Source organism: Balaenoptera physalus (genome assembly GCF_965194825.1).
Source record: "Balaenoptera physalus genome assembly, chromosome: 18".
NCBI classification, from domain to species: Eukaryota; Metazoa; Chordata; class Mammalia; order Artiodactyla; family Balaenopteridae; genus Balaenoptera; species Balaenoptera physalus.
Genome location: NC_138899.1, coordinates 75,709,080 through 75,736,675, shown reverse-complemented (window position 1 = coordinate 75,736,675; position 27,596 = coordinate 75,709,080). Strand labels below are relative to the sequence as shown.

Here is a 27,596-nt window from a genome sequence, read left to right as displayed (position 1 = left end):
TTCTTTTTTAAAAAAATATTTATTTATTTATTTGGCTGCATTGGGTCTTAGTTGCAGCACGTGAGATCTTCATTGCCTTGTGCGGGATCTTTTAGTTGCGGCATCTGAACTCTTAGCTGCAGCATGTGGGATCTAGTTCCCTGACCAGGGATCGAACCCGGGCCCCCTGCATTGGGATCGTGGAGTCTTAGCCACTGGACCACCAGGGAAGTCCCTTGTCTTCATTTTCTGTGGTAGGATGGGGGTTGGGAAGGAGGGGACTAGTTCTTTCAAGCTTAAGGAGACAGTTAATAACCACCGTGAGGAATCACTTCCTCATCTCAAACAGCTGGCTGATAGGAACAGTAAGAGCTGAAGTTAGTTCTTGTACGCTGTGAGGACTTCACAGATATTTATTTATTTAAAAAACACTTTAATGTGTGTACAGCATGTTCCTGACCATTCTTCCAGCACCCCCTCAAGGGCACATCTATCCGGGATTTAGATATATCCAATCTTCAATGAAAGCTGTGAAAAGAAAGACACGTGTAGTAAACCAGCATCACGTTACACTCTCAAGTGCACGGGGGTAATCCTTTTTCAGGGGGAGGGGAGGAATCAGGTACTAGGGCCACTTGGTTACTGTACGGTCTCTGCTCCATTTGGTAGTTAGTTCTGGAGCCCTGGCCGGCAGGTCCTGCTTGCTTCTTCCTGGCATGACCCGCCACTTCTTTGACTTGGCAACCGAAACCTCCCCCAAATCTTCCACTCGCCATATCTCACCTCTGCTGACATGGCCAGTAGCTGATAATGAAACACTGAGTCATCCGTGGGCATTCCTTGTCATGATTTTCTCCAGTCCTTCCGGGGTTTGAAATTAATGCCAATAAAGAAAATATTAGTTCTCCCTGATGTTTTGAATGGCGGGCCTAATTGTTTAGGCTGCAACTCAGAAACCAAATATGTCAGATGGAAAAAAATTTTTTTTTAATTCTACATGAGAGGTAGTACTAGAAAGTGATGAAGATTTTGGCTTCTGGGCTCAGATTGCCTGAGTCTGAGTTACACTGTGGCACTTACTAGCTGGGTGGCCTTGGGCAGCTTCCTCAGCCTCTCTGTGCCCTAGTTTCCTCACCTGTAAAATGGGGTTGTTGTTAGCGTATCTTTCGTTGGCTGTTGTTGTGAGCATTACATGAGTCAATACCTGCAGGAAGAGTGCTTGGGAAACAGCAAGTGCTTAGGAAGTGTTAGCCCAGAAAGGAGGAAAATAGCCCGGCTGAGGGTACAGGCCCTGGCGTCCACTCCTCTGTGGCCTTAGGCAAGTTAATGACCTCTTTAAGCTTCAGTGTCATTGGCTGTCTAAGGAGTATAATGATAGTACCTACCTCATTGGAGATTGGTGGGGTTGAAATGAAATAGTATGTGTAAAGGTCTCAGCAAATAGCACTGGGTCACCCAAAATGCTCAATAAATACCTGTTATTTAACTACTATACTATTATTTTAAAAACTTTTAAAAATTCTCAGCATTAAAGAAAACTCTGCTATACCTCCTTTCCAAACATCCTATGCTTTCCTCTTCTTTCGGCGGCATTTATCCAACAGTTTGAAAGATCGAATTCCTGGCGTTGTCCAGTTTTTCTTTGATGGGGTAGTTTCTTTGATCCCGGAGGATACAATGTTTATGTTGGCTGTCAACTGGGCAACGCCTAGGAATTATTTTTTAAAATGATCTCATGGAGTTTCCCAGAAATTCTCCAAAAGACGAACGTTTTTAGGGGCAAAATAAATTTGAGGCTTCCATTAGTTCTTTAACACACCTCATAACCCGTCTCCCAGATGCTGACATTTGCCTACACACCCCGATACTTTGCCAGAAAGTGCATGGCTGTGACATCTAAGATGAGGATTGTTTATGTTCATTCAGTACATTCTTTCTGGTTTGAAGTATATTTTACACTGGAAGTTGAAAAGAATTACCTGTGTCATATTTAGACTACAGTGATTTGTTTTCCTATCCTATGTATTTATCCAGGTCTATTTCCTACTTTATTTTACAATCACTCAAAGAGCATTGATTTCAAGGCTTCTGTGAAATCTCCAAATGTTTCAGAATTAGGCTATTTACTGTACCTTCACACTTCCAAGAAACACCACATTCATCTCCGTTCCTGAATCAAAAAAGTCTCTAAAAATATCTATAGGTATGGAAATAAATTTATGATGAGAAGAACAGCATCTCTTTTTATCTCTTAACTCTTAGAAACGTATAAGCAAATGTTCAAGGCACGTCTACTTCTCTCAAAATACTACCACCAAGTTTATTCAGGAATCATGCTGTCTCACATACATTCAGAAACAAGCACTCCTGCATGGGAAGCCTTTGCTCCCCATTCTCCTGGGGATGTTCCCCTTTTAGGAAAGTGCTGACCCATCGCCTGGCTGCACTCACGCGCCTGCGGTTTCTAACAGAGCCACGTGCTGGCAAAGATCAGTGGGGACTCTGGCCGTTCTCAACGTCCCTTGTGACTGGACAGGGCTCTTTGCAAGACCAGCAATGTCTCTTTGGTTGAAAGAGCTTTTTGAAGCTTCAGCAAATATCAAGTCACTAAAAAAGTTTGGTGGGATCCCCACACCACGTGGCGACCTGGCAGGATTCATCAGAAGGGGGCTGGTGAAGACAAAGTACCAGCGAAGTTGGGTTCATTCGGATCAGAACAGAAGAGGCAGCTGGGACTTCAAGGAGAACGATGAGCTGGGGAAGCGGCATCTGACGAAGGAGGATGTGAAAAAAGCAGGACATGCGAGTGCTGTGCATCCAGGGGAAGGAAGGGCGGAGCAGGCTGAGTGCGACGGGAAGTCCGCTCTAGTTGAACATGAAGGGATGGGGGAAAGTGATCTTCAGAAGGAAGCATGGCGCATGGAGAGCCGCAGCCAGCGTATCGTAACTGAATAATTTGCTGTTTGGGAAGACGGAGAAATTGTGTGTGTAAAGGAAGCCACAATCCTGCGACTCGTTCAGAGTGTACCCCCCTTTGCCCAGCCCCACGGCCCCAAGTGGGTGGCAGCTGGCATGCACCTCCACCAGGGGTCACTGTGGTCCATGCAAATCTGGCCATTCCAGCCACGGTCCTTCCGGTGGAGCTGCGGACAGAAGGGAATTATCTGAGAATGGCTTACTTGAAGGTCTCAGTTGCACAGGGCTCAGTGTGTTAACTGATGTTCTCCCCTCCGCCCCGAGGTACCATCCTCTGCATCATCTCTGCAGTGGGTGCGGTGCCCAGTTAGGCTTTTCCCAGGGGATGGAGCCCCATCTCGCACATCCGTGAATAAACACCCTCAGCTACCTGCCCCTTACCTCTGCTTCTCCTTCCGAGCTCTGCTTACTTCTCCAGAAGGCTAGTCTGCACTGCAGCCTCTTCCTCAGACACCACTTCTCTCCCCTGCCCTTTCTTCAAAGTCTTCTTCCTTCCAGCTGATCACATCGAGTGGGGCAAACTCAGATTTCTGCAGCTTTTTACTGACTAGCTGATCCTCCACACTGTGACAGGGGGATGTTATCTATTTCTTCTCAGGAAACCTGAACACCTAGGTGGGAAAGGCCTGGTTTCCTGGAAGAGCACTTCTGGAAAGACCACCCTCCCAGGAAATGAAATAAACTTTTTATCCAGGTACTTCCTGTTTCCTCAGTTTAAAGTACTCCCTTCCCCTTGCCATACTCTTGCAAAAGAACCTCAAAGCAGGGCTTCCCAGGTTTAGGCTCCTGTGCTTTTTCCTTTTAACTCTTTGTGGTTTACTCTAATTGGGCATTTAGTTATCCTACAGAATGGTCTGTGGCTGTTAAAAGAACACGATCATTAAATGCTATTCAACTAACTTCTGCTAATACTCTTGTGTGTATCCAATCTGAACACAACTGTTATATTGTTTTCGTGGTTTGTGGCTTCAGAGGAGGGTGCGTGCCTTGTTGAGATGTCCTGTGAGAGGAAAGGAACACAGTGGATGATACTATCACTTCCCAATGTAAATAGTTATATTTACTTACTACAATTTGCAAAAATGTATACCCATTACACCCTCACTTGCAAAATTATGGTCATTTCTGTTTCTCCATGGCCCAGTTTCAGTTCTACATGTAGTCGTTCTCCTGGAGAGGCACAAACAATGATGACGTTTAAGAGTCTCAAGGTTAGGGAGTCATTTCATAGATACAAGTGTTTTTTTTTTTTTAAACTTCCTTTCATAAAGCTAATAGTTCTTGGAAGGAACATGTAAAGAAGCTATCCATCATGTAAACCTCCTTATAAATAAATCTATTAGAGGTTGGAAAGATCTTAAGAAAAGGAAGCATAAGAAAGGTGAGCTATGTGAACTTGGGCAAATTCCCACCTCATAGAGCCTCATTTTCTTTGCAGAACGGGAGAATGAAAAACTATTTCACAAAGTAGTTTGAAGATCAAAATCCAAAGGAGATGATGCATGGGGAAATGCCTCATAAAACTCAAATGCACAGAACAAATGTCAGGTACTAATACTGTTTTGATGGAGGCAGACACAAAGAGGATGCAGGAGAGGGGCATGAGGATGGGTGGGGACAGGGTAGACCTCTGGATGGTTGAGCACCCACAGCGTCAAGAAAGGGGGACAAAGAAGTGAGGAGACCCTGAGACAGACTCGTTTACCTCATGGCTTGGTACCGGGTATGGCTCTGGGGGTCAAGTCAATGACGGGTGGTGGTGAGAGGTGGTGTTTCCTAGTGAAAACAGCATGGGATTTTATGTCAGAAGAGCTGGCACTGCCAGTTGACAACTTGAAGACTTTGGGGAAGTTTCTCAAGCTCTTATCCCTCAGTTTCTGGTCTGTAAATGGCAGATAACGATAAGTGGTATTGTCAGCATTAAATGGGAATAACAGAAATATTGACTTTGTAAACTGGGAAGGGCTGTGGCTATTCGATTGTAGATCAGCAGTGATTGACCAGCTCAGTCTCTGAAGTGCAGCAGTGGTACCAATCCACACCAGTAGCCATTGTGCTCCTCACCACCATGTGCTCCCTGTTTCACTTAAGAATGTCCTTAAGGACTTCCCTGGCAGTCCAGTGGTTAAGACTTCGCCTTCCAATGCAGGGGGTGCAGACTCAATCCCTGGTGGGGGAGATAAGATCCCACATGCCTTGTGGCCAAAAAACCAAAACATAAAACAGAAGCAATATTGTAACAAATTCAATAAAGACTTTAAAAATGGTCCACATCAAAAAAAAAAATCTTAAAAAATATAAGAATGTCCTTACGGAAGCAGAAAAATTAGGTTTATTAAATGTCAGCCCTTGAGTACCTGTCTTTTCAATATTCTCTGTTATGAAATGGAAGCACATTTAAAGTACTTCTGCTGTATGATGGTTACGTGTGTAAGGAAAAGTGCTCATTCAGTTGTTTGAGATGTGAGCTCAACTAGCCACTCCCCGCGCCCCCCCACCACAGTACAACAATTTTACTTAAAGAATGATTAACTGTCAAATTATTGTTATTCAATCCTGGGTATTTGAATACCAGAATATTTCATATTGTTTCCCTTAACACAGAGGAGTTTTACACAGGGAACTATATTCAATATCTTGTAATAATCTAGAATGGAAAAGAATTTGAAAAAGAGTATATATCTATATATCTATATATATGAATCACTGTACTGTACACCTGAAACTAATATAACATTATAAGTCAACTGTACTTCAATTAATATTTTTAATTAAAAAAATACACAGAAGTTTTAAAGTTTGATGTAGTCCCATTTATCTATTTTTGCTCTTTGTTTTATATCCAAGAAATCCTTGCCAAGTACAATGTTATGAAGCTTTTCCCCTATTTTTTTTTTTTTAAGAGATAATGTTTTTTATTTTATTTATTTTTGGCTGTGTTAGGTCTTCGTTTCTGTGCGAGGGCTTTCTCTAGTTGTGGCAAGCAGGGGCCACTCTTCATCGCGGTGCGTGGGCCTCTCAGTATCGTGGCCTCTCTTGCTGCGGAGCACAGGCTCCAGACACGCAGGCTCAGTAGTTCTGGCCCACGGGCCTAGTTGCTCCACGGCATGTGGGATCTTCCCAGACCAGGGCTCGAACCTGCGTCCCCTGCATTAGCAGGCAGATTCTCAACCACTGCGCCACCAGGGAAGCCCCTCCCCTATGTTTTACTCTAGGAGTGTTATAGTTTCAGGCCTTATATTTAGCTTTTTAATCAATTTTGAGTTAATTTTTGTTCATAGTGTAAGGATCCAACTTTGTATGTGTGTGTGTGTGTGTGTGTGTGTGTGTGTGTGTGTGTGTGTGTGTGGTTGTCCAGTTTCCCCAACACCATTTGTTGAAGAGACTATCCTTTCCCTGTTGTCAAAGATGATATATCTGAGGATTTATTTCTGGGTTTTCTAGTCTATCCTGTTGGTCTATATGTCTGTCTTTATGTCAGTACCATACTATTTTGATTACTGTAGTTTTGTAATATGTTTTGAAATCAGGACATGTAAGGCCTGTAGCTTTGTTTTTCTTTCTCAAGATTGTTTTGGCTATTTGGGATTCTTTGAGATTCCATATGAATTTTAGGATGGTTTATCCTATTTCTGCAAAAAATGCCACTTCATAAGGATTTTGACTTTGATAGGGATTACATTGAATCTAGATTGCTTTGGGTAGTACAGACGTTTTAGCAATATTAAATCATCCAATCCATTAACATGAGATGTCTTTCCATTTATTTATGTCTTTTAAAATTTCTTCCAGTATTTTGTTTTCAGTGTACAAGTCTTTTGCCTCCTTGGTTAAATTTATTCCTAAATATTTCATTATTTTTGATGCTATTGTAAATAGGATTGTTTTCTTAATTTCATTTTCAAGTTGTTCATTAGTGCATAGAAGTGTTTAGAATTGTTAGTGTATAGAAATGCAACTGATTTTTGCATGTCAATTTTGTATCCTGCTACTTTGCTTAATGTGTTTATTAGTTTCAACAGGTGTATGTGTGTGTAATCTTTAAGGTTTCCTACAAATAAGATCATGTCATCTGCAAACAGAGATGATTTTACTTCTTCCTTTCTAGTTTAGATGAAGTGGAAAGGGTAGACATCCTTGTCTTCTTCCTGATCTTAGAGCAAAAGCTTTCAGTTTTCCACTACTGAGTATGACATTACCTGTAGGATTTTCACATGTGGCCTTTATTATGTTGAGGTAATTTTCTCTTTCTAGTGTGTTGAGTGTTTTTATCATGAAAGTGAATTGAATTTTGTCAAACACTTTCTGTATCAATTGAGATGATTGTGTGGTTTTTGTCCTTCATCCTGTTAACGTGGTGCATTACAGTGACTGATTTTACTATCCTTGTATTCCAGGAATAAATCCCACCTGATCATGGTGTATAATCTTTTAAAAGTGTTGTTGAAGTTGCCTTGTTAGTATTTTGTTGAGGATTTTTGCATATTTTTCAGAGATATTAATCTGTAGTTTTCTTTTGCTATAGTATCTTTATCTGATTTTATTATCAAGGTATTGCTGGCCTTGTAAAATTAGTTAGGAAGTGTTCTCTCCTTTTCAACTTTTTGCAAGAGTCTGAGATGTTAGGTGTTAATTCTTCTTTAAATGTTTGGTAGAATTCTCCAGCGAAGCCGTTTGGTCCTGGGCCAGTGTGATTTTTGATTATACAATAAATGTGTCTACATTTGAAATATCCCTATTACTAGTGATCCAAAAATTTTCAACTGACCAATGCATGATGCTATAAAATCATGCCTGAGTAAAAGTGTCATTTGAAGTGCAAGATAGACCAGTGAATTTAATGTAACAGAGTATGAACATTTCAACTGATACAGTTTCAAATTCTATTTACATTGCAACTAGCCATTTATTGTGTTTTGGTGTTGTATCAAAGAAAATACCAACACATTTTAAAAGATTATTGAAATACTCATCCTATTACAATTACATATTTGTGTGAGGCTGGATTTTCTTCTTATACTTCAACCACTACCTATCATGACAGATTGTGACAAAACGAATTGTGATGACGAGAGCATCTTTGCACTCACTGGGGAGCTGGCCAAAATGACCTCTAAAGAGTCTTCCGTTCCAATCCTTAAATTCTAAGACCTCAACCTTCTTAAAGTAAGATTTTAAAAACTCTTGCCTGAAAAATTGTTGCCAAATTGAAACCAATGATTTGTTGTCATCTTTCTGTAAAGCAACATGGCGATACCTATGTGTGTGTGTATCCATTCATTCTTTTGCCCTGGTAATCTTATTACTAGGAGTATAGCCTGTGGAAATAGAGTCTAAGGAATACTAAAAGACACAAAAAAAGGCAATTTGCACAAATATGTTTATCATAGCACAATTCATGGTAGTGCAAAATTGGAGTGACCCAAGTAACCAATGCACAGCAAATGTTAAGCAAACAATAGTACATCAGTATAAAAAAACTCCACGTAACCATTAATGTGACAAGTATATAGATTATATTCAATAAAAGTGAGCACACTCAATAGTTTAGAGTATAACTCACTGATTATAACTCTAAAAATTCAAGTTTCAATATTGATCAGAATTTGAAACATTTTAGTTGATTTTTTTTTTTTTTGGTAAAGTGGTTATGTACACATTAACATTTATAAGTGATAGACAATCACTGCAGGACTATTCAGTTCTGGATACAAATAGGCCAGGATGAGCTGTGTCAATGTTGGTGGAGGCCTCTCTGGGTACTCCCATCCACTCTCTGGCCTCCTATCTCCTCACGGTCTGGTCGGAGGGAGGAAGGTAGGGCAGGGCAGTTGTGGGGCTCCCATAGGCAAAGGCATTGACTGGGGGTCCATGAGGAGGGCCAGCAGAAGTTGGGGTACCAGCTGGGGTTGCTTGGTTGACTTGGCGATATGTCACACCTCATCAGGTCTCTCTGGTTATTCCTGGATTGGCAGGGCCAAGGGTTTTGCAGTCCAATCCAACTATATTTACTCCACATTTACTGAATGCCTCTGTGTGCCAGGTACTTCACAAGGCCTTGTGGCGGCTCGTGGGGCTGCATTAGCTTGGGGCCCTGCCCATAAACAGCTCTTATCTGAAGAACTTAAGCAGATACCAGGGAGTCTCCACCAGCCATGAAATGGACGGGCAGTGATATTTTAGATTCTTGAAGGTAAAATGTACTGATAACCCTACTGATTAATAAGTTGTCACGCTTCGGGGGCAGTCGTTGACTAGGGCTGCTGTCTGGTGGCCTGACACCTGTGTTTCAGTGATTCATTCTGTCCCAGAGTAAGCTGGATTAAAAGACTGGGGAGGCTCAGAAGGGAGGAAAAGTGACCAAAGCAAAACAAAACAGCAACAAGGCAAACAGGGTAACCTAGTCATAAATTGTATGACTTTTTGGAGGAAGACACGAATGAAAAGAATTCTTTTCCTGAAGGTAAATGTTTTGTTTTGTCTCCAAATTATTGTTTCTTCCTGTAGCAAAAAAGTTAGGGCCAGATGCAACTGTCCTCAAGGTCAACTTTAGACATTTTCCAATGCAAAAAAATATTAATGAGAAGAATGGTGTTGTTTTGTTTTACATTTTTGTAAATCACTTTAATATCTGGCTTGATAGAAGACAGCTGGATTCTCATATCTGCTTCCGCATCCAATCTGTTGTGATGTCACACATTAGGTACAACTCCAGGTACACCGGTGAGAGAATGAAAGGGAAAAAGGCAAATAAAATCATATTATTTTGAAAATAGTTTTGACCTCTTGTATCCACTGAAAGGGCCTTGGAGATGCCAGGGGGCAGTGTTTTGAGACCCTCTCTTTAGAGGATCCAAGTCTTCCTGGGGCTGGAAGGGTCACGCCCCCTCTTTCGCAAACCTTAGGGCACTTAAAAGACCTGTTCTTTCTTCTCTGGGTCAAGAATAAATGCAAGTTTCCAAGACTCAAAGCCACGATTGCTTTCTGAGAGGAGGGTGAGAAAAACACTTCTCATTATTTTTTAGTGAGACACCAGTGGAAATCACTCCTGCAAATCTCTCCGTGGGATTAGTTGCTACAAAGGGACTGCAGATGGTGTTGGGTGAGGGTGGACGAGGAATGGTTTGGAAGGAACAGTACAGAGAGGGAGGGGGGTGGGCACTGAAAAAACCAAAACCAAAAACCCTTGGGGATTCCCTAGCGGTTCAGCGGTTAAGACTCTGCGCTTCCACTGCAGCGGGTGCGGGTTTGATACCTGTCACAGAAATAAGATCCCACGTGCCACTCGGCCAAAAAATTAAAAACAAAAACGAAAACAACAACAAAACTTTTTTTTTTTTCAGTTTATCATCCCAAGGTACTCAGATTTGACAACTGGATTATTTAGGGAATTGTCTATCAGTCACTTATCCAACATATATTTCTTGAGAGTTTCCCATGTTACAGACATAATTCTCGGTTCTGGAGACCCAGCAATGAACAGGGCAGACAAGCTTCCATCTCTGATAGAAGAGGATGAGGGGCAGAAAACACACAAGGAAAGAAACCGGAAAATAGCCTGGAGGCCAGGTGTACCAGGTAGAGATTTTGGTTAATAGCAACAGAAACTGACTTTGTTTTAACAAAAGATGCAGGGGGTACTCACAGAATCGAAGGAAAGGCTGAAGAATCAAGATCTGGAAGCTCCCAAACCAGAATAACTTTGAGGATCTAGGAAACTAGAAGTGACTGACAGACGGACAGTATCTTTTCAGCGCACCCACTCAAACCAGTCAGGTCCTGCTTTCTCCTCCTCCTCCCTCTCCCTCTCCCCCTCCCCTTCCCCTCCATCTCCTTCCCCTTCCCCTCCCCCGCCCCCTTCTTCTTCATAGCTCCTTCTGAGTCAAGATCTTTGCCTGGAGAGAGGGCAGCTGGTTGGTCTACCTTGACTCACATACCCACCTCTTGGGCAGGGGAGGGCAGGCCACCTGTATTGACAGTCCCTCCAAGATTCTCTCAGATGGTTAGAGTGGTAGCTCCCCAAAGCAAACGTGGGGTGCTGTTGCAGAAGCAGGAGAGATGGCTCCCGAGCAGACAAAAAGAACAGCTGTGCCCCAGATAAAAGCAGTTTCATAGGAGAAGCCTAGGTAGCGGTTTTAGCTTAGGCGGGTGTTCCAAAAATGGACGTGCTTTTGGTTTGCATTAATTAGATCCATCTGGGTTTCAAGGTGGTACCAACCCCACAGTTCCCTATAATGGTGAGAATAGGATTGAGGATCTAAGTTTAGTCATTTTGAGAAGGACACTGACAATTTAAAATTTAGCAGGATCGTGAAGGATCCGGGAAGCCTGATCTATGAAGAATAAAGAAGCGGCTGTAAATAGAGCCCCAGAGCCCCTCAAAGAGATGCTAGTGTCTCACTATTGTGCTGTATTCTAGGGTTAATAGGAAGTTTCATTCCCTCTCTAAACATAACTTATTATATAATCTTAGTCTATCAAAGGAAAACTTTAAAACAGAGTGTCTCAAATTTGCTATTTCTGCATTTTTGTTTATTCCTCTGTAAAAGGAATTTGAGCCAGATCACCTTTGGAATCTCTTCCAGTTTTAAAATTCTGTGCTCTACAAATCTCATCATCTTTGTCAAACTGTTATGAGATAGCTATGTTGTAAAAAAATTTATTATTAACTTGGTAACTTTGCTCGCCAAAATTTATTCTATAATATTTTTGTTTTTTCCAAGAGTGTTCAATTAATCTTCATAATCTTCCTTTAAGTAGAGCAGAGTCAAATGGAACTTCTTCCATTTTAAAGATCAGGAAAGGAGAAATATAGTGGTTCATAGATATGGGTACAATACATGTCATTTTGTTTATTTACACTGATGTATTATTCTTGTCCCTTTTGTAATAATTATACATCAGACACTGTTAGAGAGTCATGTGGTGAGAAGATTATTGTCAAAGAGAAAATTTTATATTTATCCAAAAGTTATCTATGGGGCAAGGTCTATTTGGTTATTTAGTCATGCCAATGTCTTAAAAATAGTTAAGATGATATGTGAGCATAGGAACTCAATGATGAAGTCGAAGATCTTTCAAGAGGAAGAAACAATTACAATTTGCAATTTAATTAGAAAAACACAATTAAAGGAATAATAGTGTCTTTTCTCCAGCTGAATATTAAAGTTCACCACAAAGGAAAGCCTCGTGTGCAACATAGTTGTGGCTAGGTAGCTACAGTATATGGGCTGGAATAAGTGCCAGCTCAGGGCCAGATAATGAACTCCACAGGGGCCAGAGATCAAGGATCATTTATGAAGCAACACTTAGAATCACATAACTTGTAATATGCCTGTCTATTGCAATATTTCACAACACACAATGCACTCCCCTATCTTTTCCCTTGACATTCAATATGCAATTGCTCAGAAATGTCATATGCTGGGGCTTATTAATAAAGAATTATTGGGCTTCCCTGGTGGCGCAGTGGTTAAGAATCCACCTGCCAATGCAGGGGACACAGGTTGGAGCCCTGGTCTGGGAAGATCCCACATGCCGCAGAGCAACTAAGCCCGTAAGCCACAACTACTGAGCCTGCGCTCAAGAGCCCACGGGCCACAACTGCTGAGCCCACCCGCTGCATCTACTGAAGCCCACGCGCTCTGGAGCCCGTGCTCCACAACAAGAGAAGCCACCGCAATGAGAAGCCCACGCATCGCAACGAAGAGTAGACCCCGCTCGCCGCAACTAGAGGAAGCCCGCGCACAGCAACGAAGACCCAACACAGCCAAAAATAATAAATAAATAAACATAAATAAATTTATTTTGAAAAAAAGAATTATTGATACGTTGACCATGAACAGAATCCAAGGCAAAGCTGACTGGTCTCTGCAAACAAGCTGAATCAATTCCCAAGGCGCTGGGCCACTAAGTTTATCTTCCTGACCCTGGGATAGAATGAAAAGGTCAGACTGCAGACCCCATGTTTGGAACAGCACGATCTCGGAAAGAGCAGGAGGATAAACGTCAGTCTTGCTTGAGTTGTGGTCTTCTTGATTTGGCTCTGCCACGGGAGTTGTGTGACTTTGGAATCTTGTGTAAGATTCTGTACTTCTCTGGGCTTTATTTATTTCACCTGTAAAAGGAGTGAAGCAGTCACTCTCCAAGGATGTTGTAAAAGAATCACAGATTGGGTGATGGGAAAATACGATGGTTCTATGCACAGTCGGCGTTCTGCTTTCAGAGCAAATCTGCATGCAGGTAAAGGGATAGTCTTTCCCATCCCATCTGCTGATCTGACAGGTATGCCCTGCAGGCCTTGCCCTGGTTATTCTTTGGTTTTGTTTTGTTTTATTTTGCTCTTTTTTTTTTTTTGGGCCCTGATCCATAATTTAATAGGTGTGCAGGTCTGGGTCCCTTATTTCTGCTGCTCACGGGCCCACTGCTCTGGGGTCAGGGTTTTCTGCTCAAAGGCATGGACGTGCAGGAGCTCTTCTGCTGGGCAAGTGTTCACAAGCTGGTGTCTCTGAAGCAGCGGCTTCCCCTTGAACTTGGCCGACACCACAAGGACGCGGAGGCTGGACGCGCAACAGCTGGGAGTCGTGTCCCCCACTTCCACGTGCTCCATCTCCAGGTCTCCCTGCAGCTTCTCCCTGGAGGTACTGGGCGCTGAGTTCCACTGTGGCCCCCAAGCGGGGACAAACTGCAACTCGGACCCCTGCCGCACTGATATTCTTTGGTTTTTACTTTTGTCTCATCAGTGGTTGTCAAGACATATCCTCATTTCAACAGTCCAGTGTTTACACATTCTGGGCACCGTTCCAGAAGCTGGGGATACAGTCATGGACCGAAAACTTCAGAAAATTCCTGCTCCCCTGGACATTCTAGTAAGTGCAGACTAATGTAATACATCAGGTGTTGGCGGTAAGTGCTCGGAGGAAAAATAAAGCTGGTTCCAGGGTCAGGTCCCACTTAGAGGGGGAACGGGATGCTGTTTTAGCTGGGGAGGGCCTCCTTGAGAAGGTGACATCTAAAGAGCTGTGCGTGAATGGAGGGGGGCGTCCCCACAGTCTCCGGGCAAGAGCAGTCCAGGGGAGTGGACTTGAGGTGCTTTTGGACAAGGCACCCATCTTTCCATTCCGCACTGGCCCTGGTGCTCCTCGTGGCCGGGAAGAGTGTCATCTTCCTTGGCCCTGGCCTTGGGTGGCCCCTCCTGGGGAGCCTGAGTTTAAAGCCTGGCTGATACTCTTGCTGCTTTTCCTCGGGTCCTGTTGCCCTCTGCTGGGCAGACCAGGTGTTAGCGCTCCCTCAAAGTCAGTGAAGAGAGCGCTCCCAAATCACGAATTTCAAAACCCAATTTGAGGGGATAGTTGAATCATCAATGTTCTCCCTCTGGGCTTTGAAGCCTGCTGCAACTTTGAGTAACCGATTCCAAAGTGAATTGCCTTGTAGGTAGATGGGTTTTGTTTCAAAACAAGCAATCACAAACCTTAGTATCCAGACCTAAGATGTAAAGTACAGCAGAAACATAACATTTGGAACTGTTGGTAATACTGTTTTATTGTGCCATCTTGTAATATTGCTTACTGTGTATGAAATATTCTTTATAATTAAAAAGTTATTGGAAGGGACCCACACTTTAATGGTATCTTTGTCCAGGATTTAAAGAACCTAATAACTCCAGTTTCCAAGTTCCATATATCTGGTGATTTTTCATTTTATTGGACATAGGGGGAATTACCTAGGGAATATTTATTTAATGATTGTAAGACATCAAGAATTTAACATTTAACCATTAAATCACTGCCTGTAAGATAGCCTCTCTTTTTGGCAATGATGGTACCAGAACCATGGGAAAAAAGTCATTAAAACTGGACTTCTGCTGTCTTTAACTATTCCACCGTGTGTGTGTGTGTGTGTGTGCAGTGTATGTGAGCATCAGTGAAAGGTGAAAGATGAGCTTCCTCTGTGTGCAAGGACAGGGGTGTGACGAACACAACTGAGGTTCCTGTCTAGACTCTACTGCAGTCTAAGCATGGTGCCACAGGCTTCATCTGCCTTATCTCATTTAAATTTCACATCAGCTTTGCAAGAGAGGTATTATACGTCCCACAGAAAACTGAGCATCAGTGAAGCTAAATAACTTGCCCAAGGCTGTTAATCTAGTAACTGACAGTTTGGATACAATGCCCCAACCACCTGACTCCAAAGCCCCATGTCCTTCCACTATGCAGTGTGGCTGTCTGATGAATGACTCTCATCCTGAGTAGTTCTGTACAGAACTGAAGTCCTAAGGACCTAACAGATTGTGCAATGCAGTGGCACATTTCAATTTGCAGATGGCAAAATTGCAGCCCCGGGGAATGAAGTGACTTGTTCTAAGCTGGGTATTAAGGGGAAGAGCTGGACTTGGACCCTAAGTCTCCCCACCCCTAGTTCAGTGCTCCTTCCAGTATATCATGGTGCTAGAATAACTTAGTTATAGAGACTGGGGAGGATTTTTTAATCCCCACTTTCCTATCTCCTGTGTGGTGTTTGGGCACTCCAATAACTACCTAGAGTGGGAGATATAAAAGAATGACCTGGTATAAGAGTTTAAATGAATTATGTATTGGTCGTGGTCTCATAGAAACGAAAGAGAAAGGAAGCTACCCAAATAGGCTGCCCACCATCACTTTACTATCACCCAGTGCAACCTTCCAATCAGTTGATCAATCAACCAGTAGGTACTGAGCATCTTCTATGAGCCAAGTACCAAGACGGGTGCTAGACAACTAGAAATGAGTAACTGCCAATGGGGGACTCACAGTCAAATGGGGTGAACCAACATGTAAACAAAAGTACGTTGCAATGCAAGTCCCACACACACTGTGCTACGGGACCACAGGGAGAACAGCAGCAAATTCCCCTTAGAGAATCCGGGAAGGCTCCACCGAGGGACACACCTTCACTCACAGCAGGATACCTTCAATACAGTGATGCTATTCACACAGCGTTTTTGTAGTCCTTCTAACAGTGCAATATGCCTCCTTCAATTCCAACTTGTATAGATAAGAGGATTGTAAGATAATCTAGGAATAGTAAAAAATTTTGTGAGCAATTGAATTATTTTGGTTAATAAGGTACAGAGCTGTGGGTTACTAGAAGATTGTGGTGAATTTGAATTCTCTAGAGGAATTGGACAGCAAATGAAAGTGTAATTTCAGCTTGGTTAAACACAAAGTAATTGGGATAGTTAAATTGGTATGCCAATTTAATTAAAAATTTAAAGCAAAAACAAAGCTGTTAGCTAAAAGGGTGACTATTATATAATCTTAATGAGTTTTCAATTTAAACACTTTTCCAATTAGAATGGGGATTAATTTTTAGGGATCCCAGATATATCACACTGAACTCAGGAAAAAAAATAAGAGGATCTAGGAATGATTAATACACCTCTCTTATTCCAGATAGATTAGGGAATTACACACTTTTAAAGTTTTGTAAAACAGAAAATGGAATTGATTATTTATTAAATCTCAGAATTGGGAAAGACTGTTTAGTTTCAAAAGGAGTAGAAGAGCAACAGGGGAAAAAAATGTACAAACTTAACTAAAAATGAGTAAAATTCCCCTATGTGTAAAATTAAGAAACACCATCAAAATACAAGACAAACTCTAGTGTGGGGGGGATAGTTACAGCAATAAACTAATAATTATATAAATTATGTGAATATTAATTTAAGTTATATATTAAAATTATATAAGCTAATAATTACAAAAAATGATAAGGAATTCTCTAACACCCTGATAGATAAATAGATGTGTTAGTCAGCTATTATTACAATATTACTGCAATAACAAGTCCCCTTAAAACTCACTGGCTTTTAACAACAGCATTTATTCTCACACAAGCCTGCTATTTGGCTGACTTAGATTGTACTGAGCTGGGTGACTCTGCTTCTTCAGGCTCCAAGTTTGGTGGGCTTGGCTCCAGGATGCAGTTTGGGTACAGGTCTGTTCCAAATGTGCTCATCACTCTAAGGCCAGTGATTACCCAGGGCTGGTTGTCATGGTGACAGCACTAGTGCAAGAGATACACCAGTCTGAGCAAGCATAATTAAAGCCTTTTGCTTGTGTCATGTCTGCTGTTGTTCTACTGGCCAAAGCAAGTCATATGGCCAAGCCCAACATCATTGGGGTGGAGAATGGTACTCCATCCACACTGGGAGCGGAAGCTGAATTAATCTAAATGATCACAATGGGAAAAAGAAATAAACTGGCAACCCACAAAATAGGAAACCCACAATTAATAGACATATGGAAAGATGAGCAACTCTATTAGTAATATAAAACGGAAATTAAAACTGCATTGAGGTAGCACTCATTACTTATTTATAAAGAAAGTGTTAAAATGAAATCACTCACAGTAAAAATTCTTCCCAACAATAACTACATGAAATCCAGATGGTTTTACGGATGAGTTCAACTAAATTTTCTAGAAACAAATTATTTCATCTTATGTAAATTCCTCCAGAGGACTGAAAGAGTGGAAATACTCTTAATGCACTTTAGGGCATCAAAACAAGGAAAGAACACAAGAATAAAGGAAAACTGCAGTTCAATCTCACTCTTAAGCGTAGATATAAAAATTCCAGATGAAACATTACTAAACAGAATCTAACAGTGTGTAAAAAAGATAGCACAATCTAACGAATACCCCTGAATAGCATGGCTTAAATAAAAGAGAAGTTTCTAGTGTGGTTGGTCTAGGCTGGCAGACAGCTCTGCTTCAACAGGTCATCCAGAGACCTAGGTTCCTTTCACTTTGCTGCTAGGTCATTCCCGAGAGTACTGTACTCATCTGAATCATCAGAACTGGGCCACTTGCACATCAGTGTTGTGGTCAGCACAAGGTGAGGAAAAGCTGAGTCCAGGGAAAGCAGTGATTCTGTCAGTAGGCGCTACCTGGAGGCTGTACCATCACTCCTGGGGTGAGTAGAATCTCTTTGGGTGGCTGTGTGCCCAGGAAGGGAGGGATGGATTTTTGGAGACAATGGGCAACCTGCTACACTAGGAATACTTTTAACAAAAGATGTGCAAGATGTATATGCAGAATATCATAAGGTCTTATTGGAGGACATTAAAGAACACCCAAGCAAATGGAATAATATTCATGTTGTTGGAAAGCAATACTCAGCATCATGAAGTTGTTTATTCTCTCCAAATTCCAAAGAAAATCTGAATGGAACCTTCATTAAAATTGACAGGTTCGTTCTAAAGAGTCAAAAAGCATAAGGTAGATGAACTTGCTCTAGCTGATATAAAGCCTTATAACTTGGGCTTCCCTGGTGGCACAGTGGTTGAGAATCTGCCTGCCAATGCAGGGGACACGGGTTCGAGCCCTGGTCTGGGAAGATCCCACATGCCGCGGAGCAACTAGGCCCATGAGCCACAACTACTGAGCCTGCGCGTCTGGAGCCTGTGCTCCGCAATGAGAGGCCGCGATAGGGAGAGGCCCGCGCGCCGCGATGAAGAGTGGCCCCCGCTTGCCGCAACTAGAGAAAGCCCTTGCACAGAAACTTAGACCCAACATAGCCAAAAAAAAAAAAAAAAAAAGCCATCTCAGAGCTGTGACTATTTTCAAGGCTACTGTTTTTTAAAAAAAAAGACATAACTTTGTAGCCCTGTGCCACCAGGGAAGTCCCTTGACTATTTTAAAATTAAGACTTCTTCAAAAAATACCATAATGTAAATGTAAATTAAGTCATTCACTGGGAGAACATATTTGTAATATATACAATCAACAAAGAATTAGAATCCAGAATATGCTATGAACTTCTATAAATCTATAAGATAAATCACTAAATAGAAATGAAAAAATGTGCAGAAGAGGTGGACTGGTGTTTCACAGAAGAGGAGATACGTATGGCACATGACCATGAGAAGACTCGTTCTATTTCATTAGTAATCAGGGCAATATCAAGTCAGGCCACAGTAAGATGTTATTTTATAGCCACAACAATTGCTTGCCACCAGCGAAGAAGTCTGACCATGTCAAGTGTTGGAGAGAATGAGGACAAATGGTATATATTGCTGGTGGAAATGTACATTGGTACAGCTGATGTTTCCATGGGTACATTGCAAAACTATTTAGCATTATCTTGAATGCTTTTTGATACACAAGATGATTTTTATGAGATGTTCATATGGATTTATAATTAAAAAAAAAACTGAAAACAACCCAACAGGAAAATGGTGGATATTATATAGCAGTGAAACACAAATGAACTTAAATTATGTGCCATAACATAGATGAATCTTAGAAACATAATGTTGAGTGAACTAGCAAGTTGCAGAACCCCATTAGGTATGGTATCAGTTTTATAAGGCTAAAAAACCAAGTTCACTAATACATTATTCAGTTATAATATACATATATGATAAAATTATTTTAAAAGAAAGATAAGAGAATAATGGGCATAAAATACAGGATACAGGTTCTCCTGGGGATGGAGTGAGGAAGAGGCAAGAGGATAGAGGAGTTATTCAGGATGGATGCAAGTTATTGGCTGAGTTATGGGTTCACCTGTGTTATTTTGTTCTGTAACATATGCACATGTCACATATATTCTTCTGTATTTTCCAATATTATATTTAAAAATATGATAAAGAAGAAGGAAAGAACTTGGATACTATTTATATTTATCAAATTTGCAAGCATTTTAAAGGAGATTAAAAGAAATGTGAAATAGCTTTTCTTGTACATTCATGATAGGAGTATAAATTGGTGCAGCCTTTTTATTTGGATCTCTCTCTCTATGTGTACATATATATGTTGTGTGGCATATATGATATATATATGCTACACAAATATTTGATATAAGTATGTACAGACACCTGTATACAATATATACACATACACACATATATAATTTGTTATATATATATGTAGTCATTAGTTAATATTCTCTAACCCAATCATTCAATTTTTGGAAAATAAAAGCTAAAAAAACCCCTGAAATTAAAAAAAAAAACACCTCAAAATTAGTTGTTAAAATTAGAAAAAAGGTTATGAACACAAAGATGTAGTTAGAAGTTCTTTCCTACCTGGGCACTTTGTCACTTTCCTTCCCACTGAGCCCTGCAACCAGAGGCACAGCCAGGCGTACACAGTACCAGTGGAGGACACTCTCATGTCCAAAGTGGAGACCCACCCCTCCAAGTTTCCATCACGTCGTCCCATTTATTTCTTCCGCAGTCTCGCTCCAGCTGTCATTACGCAGAAGGTAAATTCCCTGAGAGGAGGGACCGTGTCAGCCGGGCCCTCACACTGCGCTGGGGTGAAGCAGGTGCCCAGTAAGCACCTGTGGAGGAATGAACACCTGGTGAAAGAGGAAAAGACCTTTCTTGGAGCAAACTGGTCAAGATATGGGCGGCCTGGAGGAACATAAGTACTTTGTGTACCAGTATCGTGCAAATTTTATAACCATGTCTGATTTTTTTGGTCAGTATTCACTGCTCTCCAGAGAAATGATTTTCTGAGATCCTAGGTAAAATGCTAGGCGATTTCCATTCTCCTAAGAAAAGCTTCTTGCAACGTCTTCTGTGATTTGGTTTTTAGACACTATAGCATAAAGTAACAATTAGGGAATCTGGGATGTTAGGAAAACTGGTTTGACTATATCAGATTTCCTGAAAAAGATTCTTTGTAGGCTATAGATTGTGTTAAAATCTATGTATACATTTTCCAATAGGCTTTGCCATAATAACTGAAGCTTATTTCACTGTAAGTACACAAAATAAGCAAAGGGAAGCAAAGAACATGTCTTTCAATATGCAGTATTTTAGTTATAGCCGTAAATTAACGTCACATTGTCAAGAGAGTCAAAATGCATTACAATTCAAGTAGCACCAAGAGGATTGCAGCCATTCTTATTCTACCGATGTTTCAGCCACGTCAAATATAATTGCCTGGGGGAATTTATCTTAGGTCTAGGGACAGAAATTATGATTTTTGTACCACTTGTATCATTTGAGCAGCCTCAAATTGGAGGAAAGACTGACCTTCAGGGCAAACAGGGAAAGACAGTGTGCATATTTGAGGCAAAAACCAGTCAACCCAGTTTGTGCCAGGGTCTTTTAGGCTATTAACTACAGTACTCTAAACCGTAATCAAACTTAAGGAGAAAAAAAGATCTTTAAACTCTTGGACATTAGAGCCAGGTTTCAAGAACAGGAACCAACCATGTAATCTACATTGGAGGTGGTGCTGACAGTATTTAATAGCTGAAGCCAGTGTTCAATGAACATGTTGAGGAAGGAAAGACGGACAGTTAAGTCCAGCTCCCAGTGACACCGTCAGAAGCCTGAGAAGTCTGCCTTTGGTCCTCTCGTCTTCCAGCTCTGCTTTCCCTGCTCTGAGTGAAAGGCTTTCCGTTCTCCCCGAAGCCAGGTTGGTGGGCCCAGAGCCACAGTAGAGGCATTAGGAGTAGCTGGGATTCCGGAGCCTCCTGTGCGGGGCCCAGGGCTTAGGAGAAACGTGCTTTCGGGCTTTGTGTGGTCCACTCGCCTGGAAGCCGGGCAGTGTTCAGACTGGGGAGGTGTGGCTCCCTGTCACTGGATGGGGAATGTCCACACGCGCCACCCGAGCCTTACACAGGACAGGCCCCAGAGCCTGGCAGTCTTGGGTCACCTGGCCCAGGAAGGAGGCAGGGAGGAGCCCACTGATCCTTGAGGCAGAGGCTGTAGTTGTTATGAAAACCATCCTTTGCTTCCTATATTATTTTTTTTATTATTTTTTTTTATTATTTTTATTTTTGGCTGTGTTGGGTCTTCGTTTCTATGTGAGGGCTTTCTCCAGTTGCGGCGAGTGGGGGCCACTCTTCATCACGGTGCGCGGGCCTCTCACTATCGCGGCCTCTCTTGTTGCGGAGCAGAGGCTCCAGACGCTCAGGCTCAGTAGTTGTGGCTCACGGGCCTAGTTGTTCCGCGGCATGCGGGATCTTCCCAGGCCAGGGCTCGAACCAGTGTCCCCTGCATTGGCAGGCAGATTCTCAACCACTGCGCCACCAGGGAAGCCCCCCCTATATTATTTTGATTGTTGGTTACATGTGCTAAAAATTGTGGTAAAATATACATAACATAAAATGTGCCATCTTAACCATTTTAAGTGTACAGTTCCGAGGCATATATTCCCATCGTTGTGGAGCCGTCACCACCATCCGTCTCCAGAGCTCTTTCCATCTTGCAAAACTGAAACTCTGTCCCCGTTAAACAATAACTTCTCACCGCCCCCCCTCCTCCAGCCCCTGGCAACCGCCATTCAACTTTCTTTTTTTTTTTTTTAATTAATTAATTTTATTTATTTATTCTGGCTGCATTGGGTCTTTGTTGCTGCGCGTGGGCTTTCTGTAGTTGCAGCGAGCAGGGGCTACTCTTTGTTGTGGTGCATGGGCTTCTCATTGCGGTGGCTTCTCTTGTTGTGGGGCATGGGCTCTAGGTGCGTGGGCTTCAGTAGTTGTGGCACGTGGGCTCAGTAGTTGTGGCTCGCGGGCTCAGTAGTTGTGGCTCGCGGGCTCTAGAGCGCATGCTCAGTAGTTGCGGTGCACGGGCTTAGTTGCTCTGCGGCATGTGGGATCTTCCTGGACCAGGGCTTGAACCCGTGTCCCCTGCCCTGGCAGGCGGATTCTTAACCACTGTGCCACCAGGGAAATCCCAACCACCACTCTACTTTCTGTCTTGATGAATTTGACTGCTCTACGTACCTCATATAAGTGGACTCTTATAATATTTGTCCTTTTGTGTCTGGCTTATTTCACTTAGCATATTGTCCTCAGGGTTCATCCATGTTGTTGCAATTTTTTAAATTTAATTTTTATTTTATTTTGGAGTATAGTTGATTAACAATGTTGTGTTAGTCTCAGGTGTTCAGCAAAGTGATTCAGTTATATATATATATATTCTTTTTCAGATTCTTTTCCCAGATAGGTTATTACAGAATATTGGGTAGAGTTCCCTGTGCTATACAGTAGGTCCTTGTTGATCATCTATTTTATATATAGCAGTGTGTATCCATGTTGTTACATTTATCAGAATTTCCTTTCTTTTTAAAGCTGAATAACATACCATTATATGTACATACCACACTTTGTTTATCCATTTATCTGTCAGTGGATACTTGGGTTGTTGCCACCTTTTTGCTATTGTGAATACTGTTCCTATGAACAGGGGTGTACAGATATCTCTTTGAGTCTCTGCTTTCAATTCTTTGGGTATATATCTAGAAGTACAGTTGATAAATCATATTGTAATTCTATTGTTTTTTTTGAGGAACTGCCATATGTTTTCTATAGCAGCTGCCCCATTTTACATCCCCAGCAATAGTGCACAAGGGTCCAGTTTTTCCACATCCCTGCCCCTAGTTACATTTTAGGTGACCAAGCATACCACTGCAACATATCTGCTTCATTTTAAAAACTGCCATCGTAGCTGCTTTATTGTTTTCTTTCCTTCTCTCAAGCATTTATCTCACATCGATTTTTTTCTTACCAAAAGCCCAGAACTTGGTATAGTTTTAGCTTGGGGCCTGGGGTGCAGAGAGTAGCCAGGACACCAAAATAAGCCTTAATGTTTACAATTATCATAAATTATATTATTAGGGCATCTTGCAGCTTATAAAATGCTTTTATATTTGTTACCACTTTGATTCCTGTCCTATAAGGTAAGTAATGCATTTGTTATTATCCCCCCTTATAGATGGAGAAACCAGGGCTCACAGAAGCTCAGTGAGCTGCTTAGATTACACGGCCAACGTCATACCTTCTGATTTCTGACACACTCGGTGCTTTTCTCTTCATATCGTGAGATTTCTCCAGTCCACTCCACAGGCACATGCACAGAGACCAGTGTGATTATTCTCTTTCCAGATATATGGGAGGACTGGTCATTCTAAGAAAACAGTAATTTCTGACTCAGACACTTAAAACTGCAGTAAAACATGCAGTCAGTATCTGTGCTGGCCGCTGCTTGTGGACCTCTGTAAATCCCCCTGGTCCCACCATTTGCTCCAGCCGCTGCTGCAGCAACCGATTTCAAGAGGCTTAGACCAGCTTCTCTTCGGTAGAACCAGACAGAACCTCACTTTCATTCTGTCCTGGGGATCTCTTGTTCTCTTCCCTGAAGAAACATCTGATGTCATAGCATGGAGTACCTGTGGGAACTCCTCATCGCTCACACCTGCATGCTCTGGAAGGGTGGGTGAGTTACGCCTTATGGCACCACCATTGACCAACAAGAAATGGAAGTTAGTGGATAAAGAGATTCTCCCTTTCATCTCTGAAGGACATTTCTGAGATGCATTCCATAAAAGGTCCTTCAAAAAGACCTGGCAGGAGAGAGAGAGACAGAGAGAGAGAGAGAGAGAGAGAGAACAAGAAATGGAAAATAAGCGAAACAGACTGAGACACATAGGATAGAATAAGAAAGTATAATATGCATTTGATTGGAATTCAGAAGGATAGAATGGGGGAAATCAATATTAGAAGATAGTGCTGGAGAATTTTCTAAAATTGGTAAAAGACAAGAATTCTTAGATGCAGGAAGCACAATAAACCACAAAAAAGAGAAATAAAATGAAATCCACACCTAGACGTAGAGAAGCAAACTGCAAAACAACAAAGACGATGAGAAGATGGTAAAAGCAGACAGAGGAGATGGGTCGCTCCTGAAGGGGTAACAACTAAAACTGGCAGCTGACGTCACAGCAGCAGCGACAGAAGCCCAAAGAGAACGTAATTGTTAACCTAGAACTGTAGACCTGGGTAACTATCATGCAAAGATGGAAGTGAAATCAGGACATCTTTAGGAAACCAAACTGGAGAGTGTTTATCACCAAAAAGCATTCACAAAGGAATTTTTGATGATGTATTCCAGAAAGAAGGATATTGATTCCAGAAGGAAGATCTGAGATTCAAGAAGGAATGGAAGCAAACATTAACTATAAAATAATAATAACACTGTCTAATTTGCAGAGGAAAAAAATCAAATAGAATTTTGCATGATGTCATGTAAGACGGGCAGGGGACAATTGAAGTTTAAGTGCTCAAAAGTCCTTTATTGTTCAGGAGAAGCACAGAGATATAAAAAATTAGACTTTCCAGTTACCTATACATGTTAGAAGTTTAAGAATAATTACTGGAAGAAAATACAGAATGTATAATTTCTGTAACAGGAAATATAAAACAATGGAAAATTTCCCTCAGTCATCTAAGGGAGGCAGAAAAGATCCAAAAAAAAGCAGGACCAGTAGAAAGCTCACAATTATATGGCAGAAGTAGGTTCAATTATACAAATAATGGATATAATTACATAATAATTATTAAGTAATTAAATGAGGTATATTTACAGATGAAAAGATGGATGTTGTCAGATTGAATAAAAATGACCAGATATTGCACATTTACAGGCTGGGGCCAGTTCTGAGAAGGTCTTGTCAGGACAATGGGAATTTTCAGAACAAAGGCTTCCCAGTAAATGGGTCCTGCGAAATGGCCCAGCCCCAGTGCTGCCACCGTGCTCAGCCATGGGCAGGGAACAGCTGGGGGGATGTGTGACCTGGGTGTGAGCACCGTGGTGGATCCAAAGATGTGACGGCTGGAGGCCATCAGTTATCCTCTCGAGATTTGAGAAGAACACGTCATGGCCACCACAGAGAGAGGTGTCTTCACATTTTAAATAGAGGCATTGGGCCATCTTTGTAGGATTTGATGAGTAAGGGTTTAGGCAGAGGAGAGAGTGATCAGGGAGGAGGCAGGTAGCAAGAATTACAGGGTGCTGTGAGGGAGAGGGGGCAGGACCAGCCCCTTCATCCAAATAAAGGCTTCTGGAGAACTACTTGGAGAGCTTGGCATGGATCACCCGGAGTTTGGGGACATACATGAACCCAGAGACTCCTAACTCCTACGAGACAAGCTTTGAAGAGCGAGGCTGGTCAGAGCTACCTGTGACTGGGGAACGAGGAGGGCCTGCTGCTGTGGCCGTGACCTGGATGGACAGGGCGCAAGGCGCCTGGATCTGCCTGCCTGGGCACGTGACCCCTGCAGAGATGCACCACCAGTGGAGAAGCTGACTCGGAAGCCAGGACCAGGTGGGCAGGCTCCCCACCGTGCCATTCTGGATGAGCCAGTCTGCACAGAGTTAGCCCGGGATGTAGAACAAGGCAGGAAAAGGCCTCTCCCTTCCCCATGCAGGCCTCTGAGCTTGGGTCCTGCTGGGAGCTGCTGGGTGGCGAGAGGGGAGTGGGGTAGGCTTAGGTGGAATGAGATGGAAGTTTTGACTTGGATTGGACTGGACTTTTTAATACCAGAGGATCAGACTGTTTATTAACAGCTGAAAGTGACAGGAAAAGCTTGAAATCTGCCCTAGATTCTTCCAGAGGAGAAGGGAGAGCTGTTAGAATATTTTTAAAAGACAGTGGTGTGATTTCCCTTCATTAAGTAGTCCAGCAATGTTTCAAAAATTAACTGCTGTAAAATATTGCTTAACATGGTACTTTGGAAACAGACCTCCCCACCGCCCTTAAAAAAAACCCACCTAAATAGTGCGAGGACCAGCACCCACATTTCATTTTTATAACGGCAAAAGCTTATTCCATTGACATTTGAATCGGAGGCAGCGGAAGTTTTCTGATCTCGCTTACCTTCCACGTGCACTGCTTAGGGAAGCCGGGAGCACTTCTTTGAGACATAAATTAATATACTTATTCCTAAGAGGTCCTCTAGAACTCCTCGACCGGTGTTAGGCACATTTGGTGCTTATTAAACACAGAAATAAACCTGGTTCTAGAAAGAAACGTCTGCCTTTTCCGCAAACCTTTCCACAGGTCATCTTTGGGCTCCTCGTGCACCAGGAATCCCACCGCCGGAGCCGGAGCGGGACGGCGCGCGCACGGCGGCCCCGCGGCCGGCAGAGGGCGCTGCGGCTCCCCGGCACGGCTGCGGGGCGCGGGACTCGGGTCCCGGCGTGTGCGTCTCGGGGAGGCCGGGAGAGGGTGCGCGCCTCTCCGCCCCGCGCCGCCCTCTCGCGCGGGCCCGCTCGCCGCCCGGCCGCTGTCAGCGCCGCCCGCACCTCGCCGGCGAGGCGCGCGGGCTGCGCGGCGCTCTCGGAGGCCCGGGCTTCGCCGCCGCCCGTGCCGCCGCTTCTCTTTGTCCGGGCGAGGCGGCCGGAGGAGCGGCCGCTGCGGCCGGGGGGCGCCTCGGCGTCCGGTCGGCGGGTCCCCGGCCGTCGGCACCGCGGCCGCCGCGCGCTCGGAGCGGGGGCGGCGGCCTGGGCGGTGCCGGCGCGAGGTGAGCGCGGGGCGCGAGCGGGCGTGGGCGGGCGGCGGGGACCGGCTGGGGAGCCGGCTCCGCGCGCGGGGGCGTCCCTGCCCCCTCCGCCTGCGCCACCTCTGCCGGCTTCTCCCGGCAAGTTTGTCGCCCCCGCTTTGCGGACCTCCTCGGAGGAGCCAGACCTGTGGCCAAATAGAAAACTCGAGCTGGAGGCGGAGGAGGCGGAGGAGGCGTGTGGGAAGCCGGTCCGGGATGAGAGTCTGTTGAAGGGCAGTGCTGGCTTCTTGGACATCTTCCTTGGCTCTTTCCCACCCAGGTGAGCGAATCCTCTTCTCAGTTGTGCACAGGGGCGGGC

General features: G+C 43.1%; 2 protein-coding genes and 1 pseudogene across 12 annotated transcripts in view; 1 reads left to right on the top strand and 2 right to left on the bottom strand.

Moving 5' to 3' along the window:
• On the bottom strand, positions 1-27,533 carry LOC309647849 (uncharacterized protein; the record flags this gene model as incomplete). The annotated part of the gene is made up of 2 exons (XM_082435745.1): positions 1-3,955; positions 26,787-27,533. The coding sequence occupies 2 exons, from the start codon at positions 27,531-27,533 to the stop codon at positions 3,851-3,853; spliced, it is 852 nt and encodes a 283-aa protein (XP_082291871.1). The 3' UTR covers positions 1-3,850.
• LOC309647561 (bolA-like protein 2 pseudogene) lies at positions 10,817-13,780 on the bottom strand (annotated as a pseudogene). Its single transcript has 2 exons — positions 13,741-13,780; positions 10,817-13,615 (listed from the first exon to the last, which is right to left on the bottom strand). The product of its transcript is annotated as a bolA-like protein 2 pseudogene (transcript).
• Positions 13,511-27,596, top strand: part of MTUS2 (microtubule associated scaffold protein 2) — a 505,324-nt gene continuing 491,238 nt past the window's right edge. For 7 of the 10 annotated variants that reach the window (XM_082435504.1, XM_082435497.1, XM_082435494.1 and 4 more), the window contains exon 1: positions 27,423-27,557. The gene's annotated coding sequence lies outside the window, so the exon portion shown is untranslated. Of the gene's footprint in view, positions 13,824-27,422; positions 27,558-27,596 lie in introns of those variants that run through there. The other 3 variants (XM_082435506.1, XM_082435500.1, XM_082435507.1) reach the window with 3 other exon arrangements.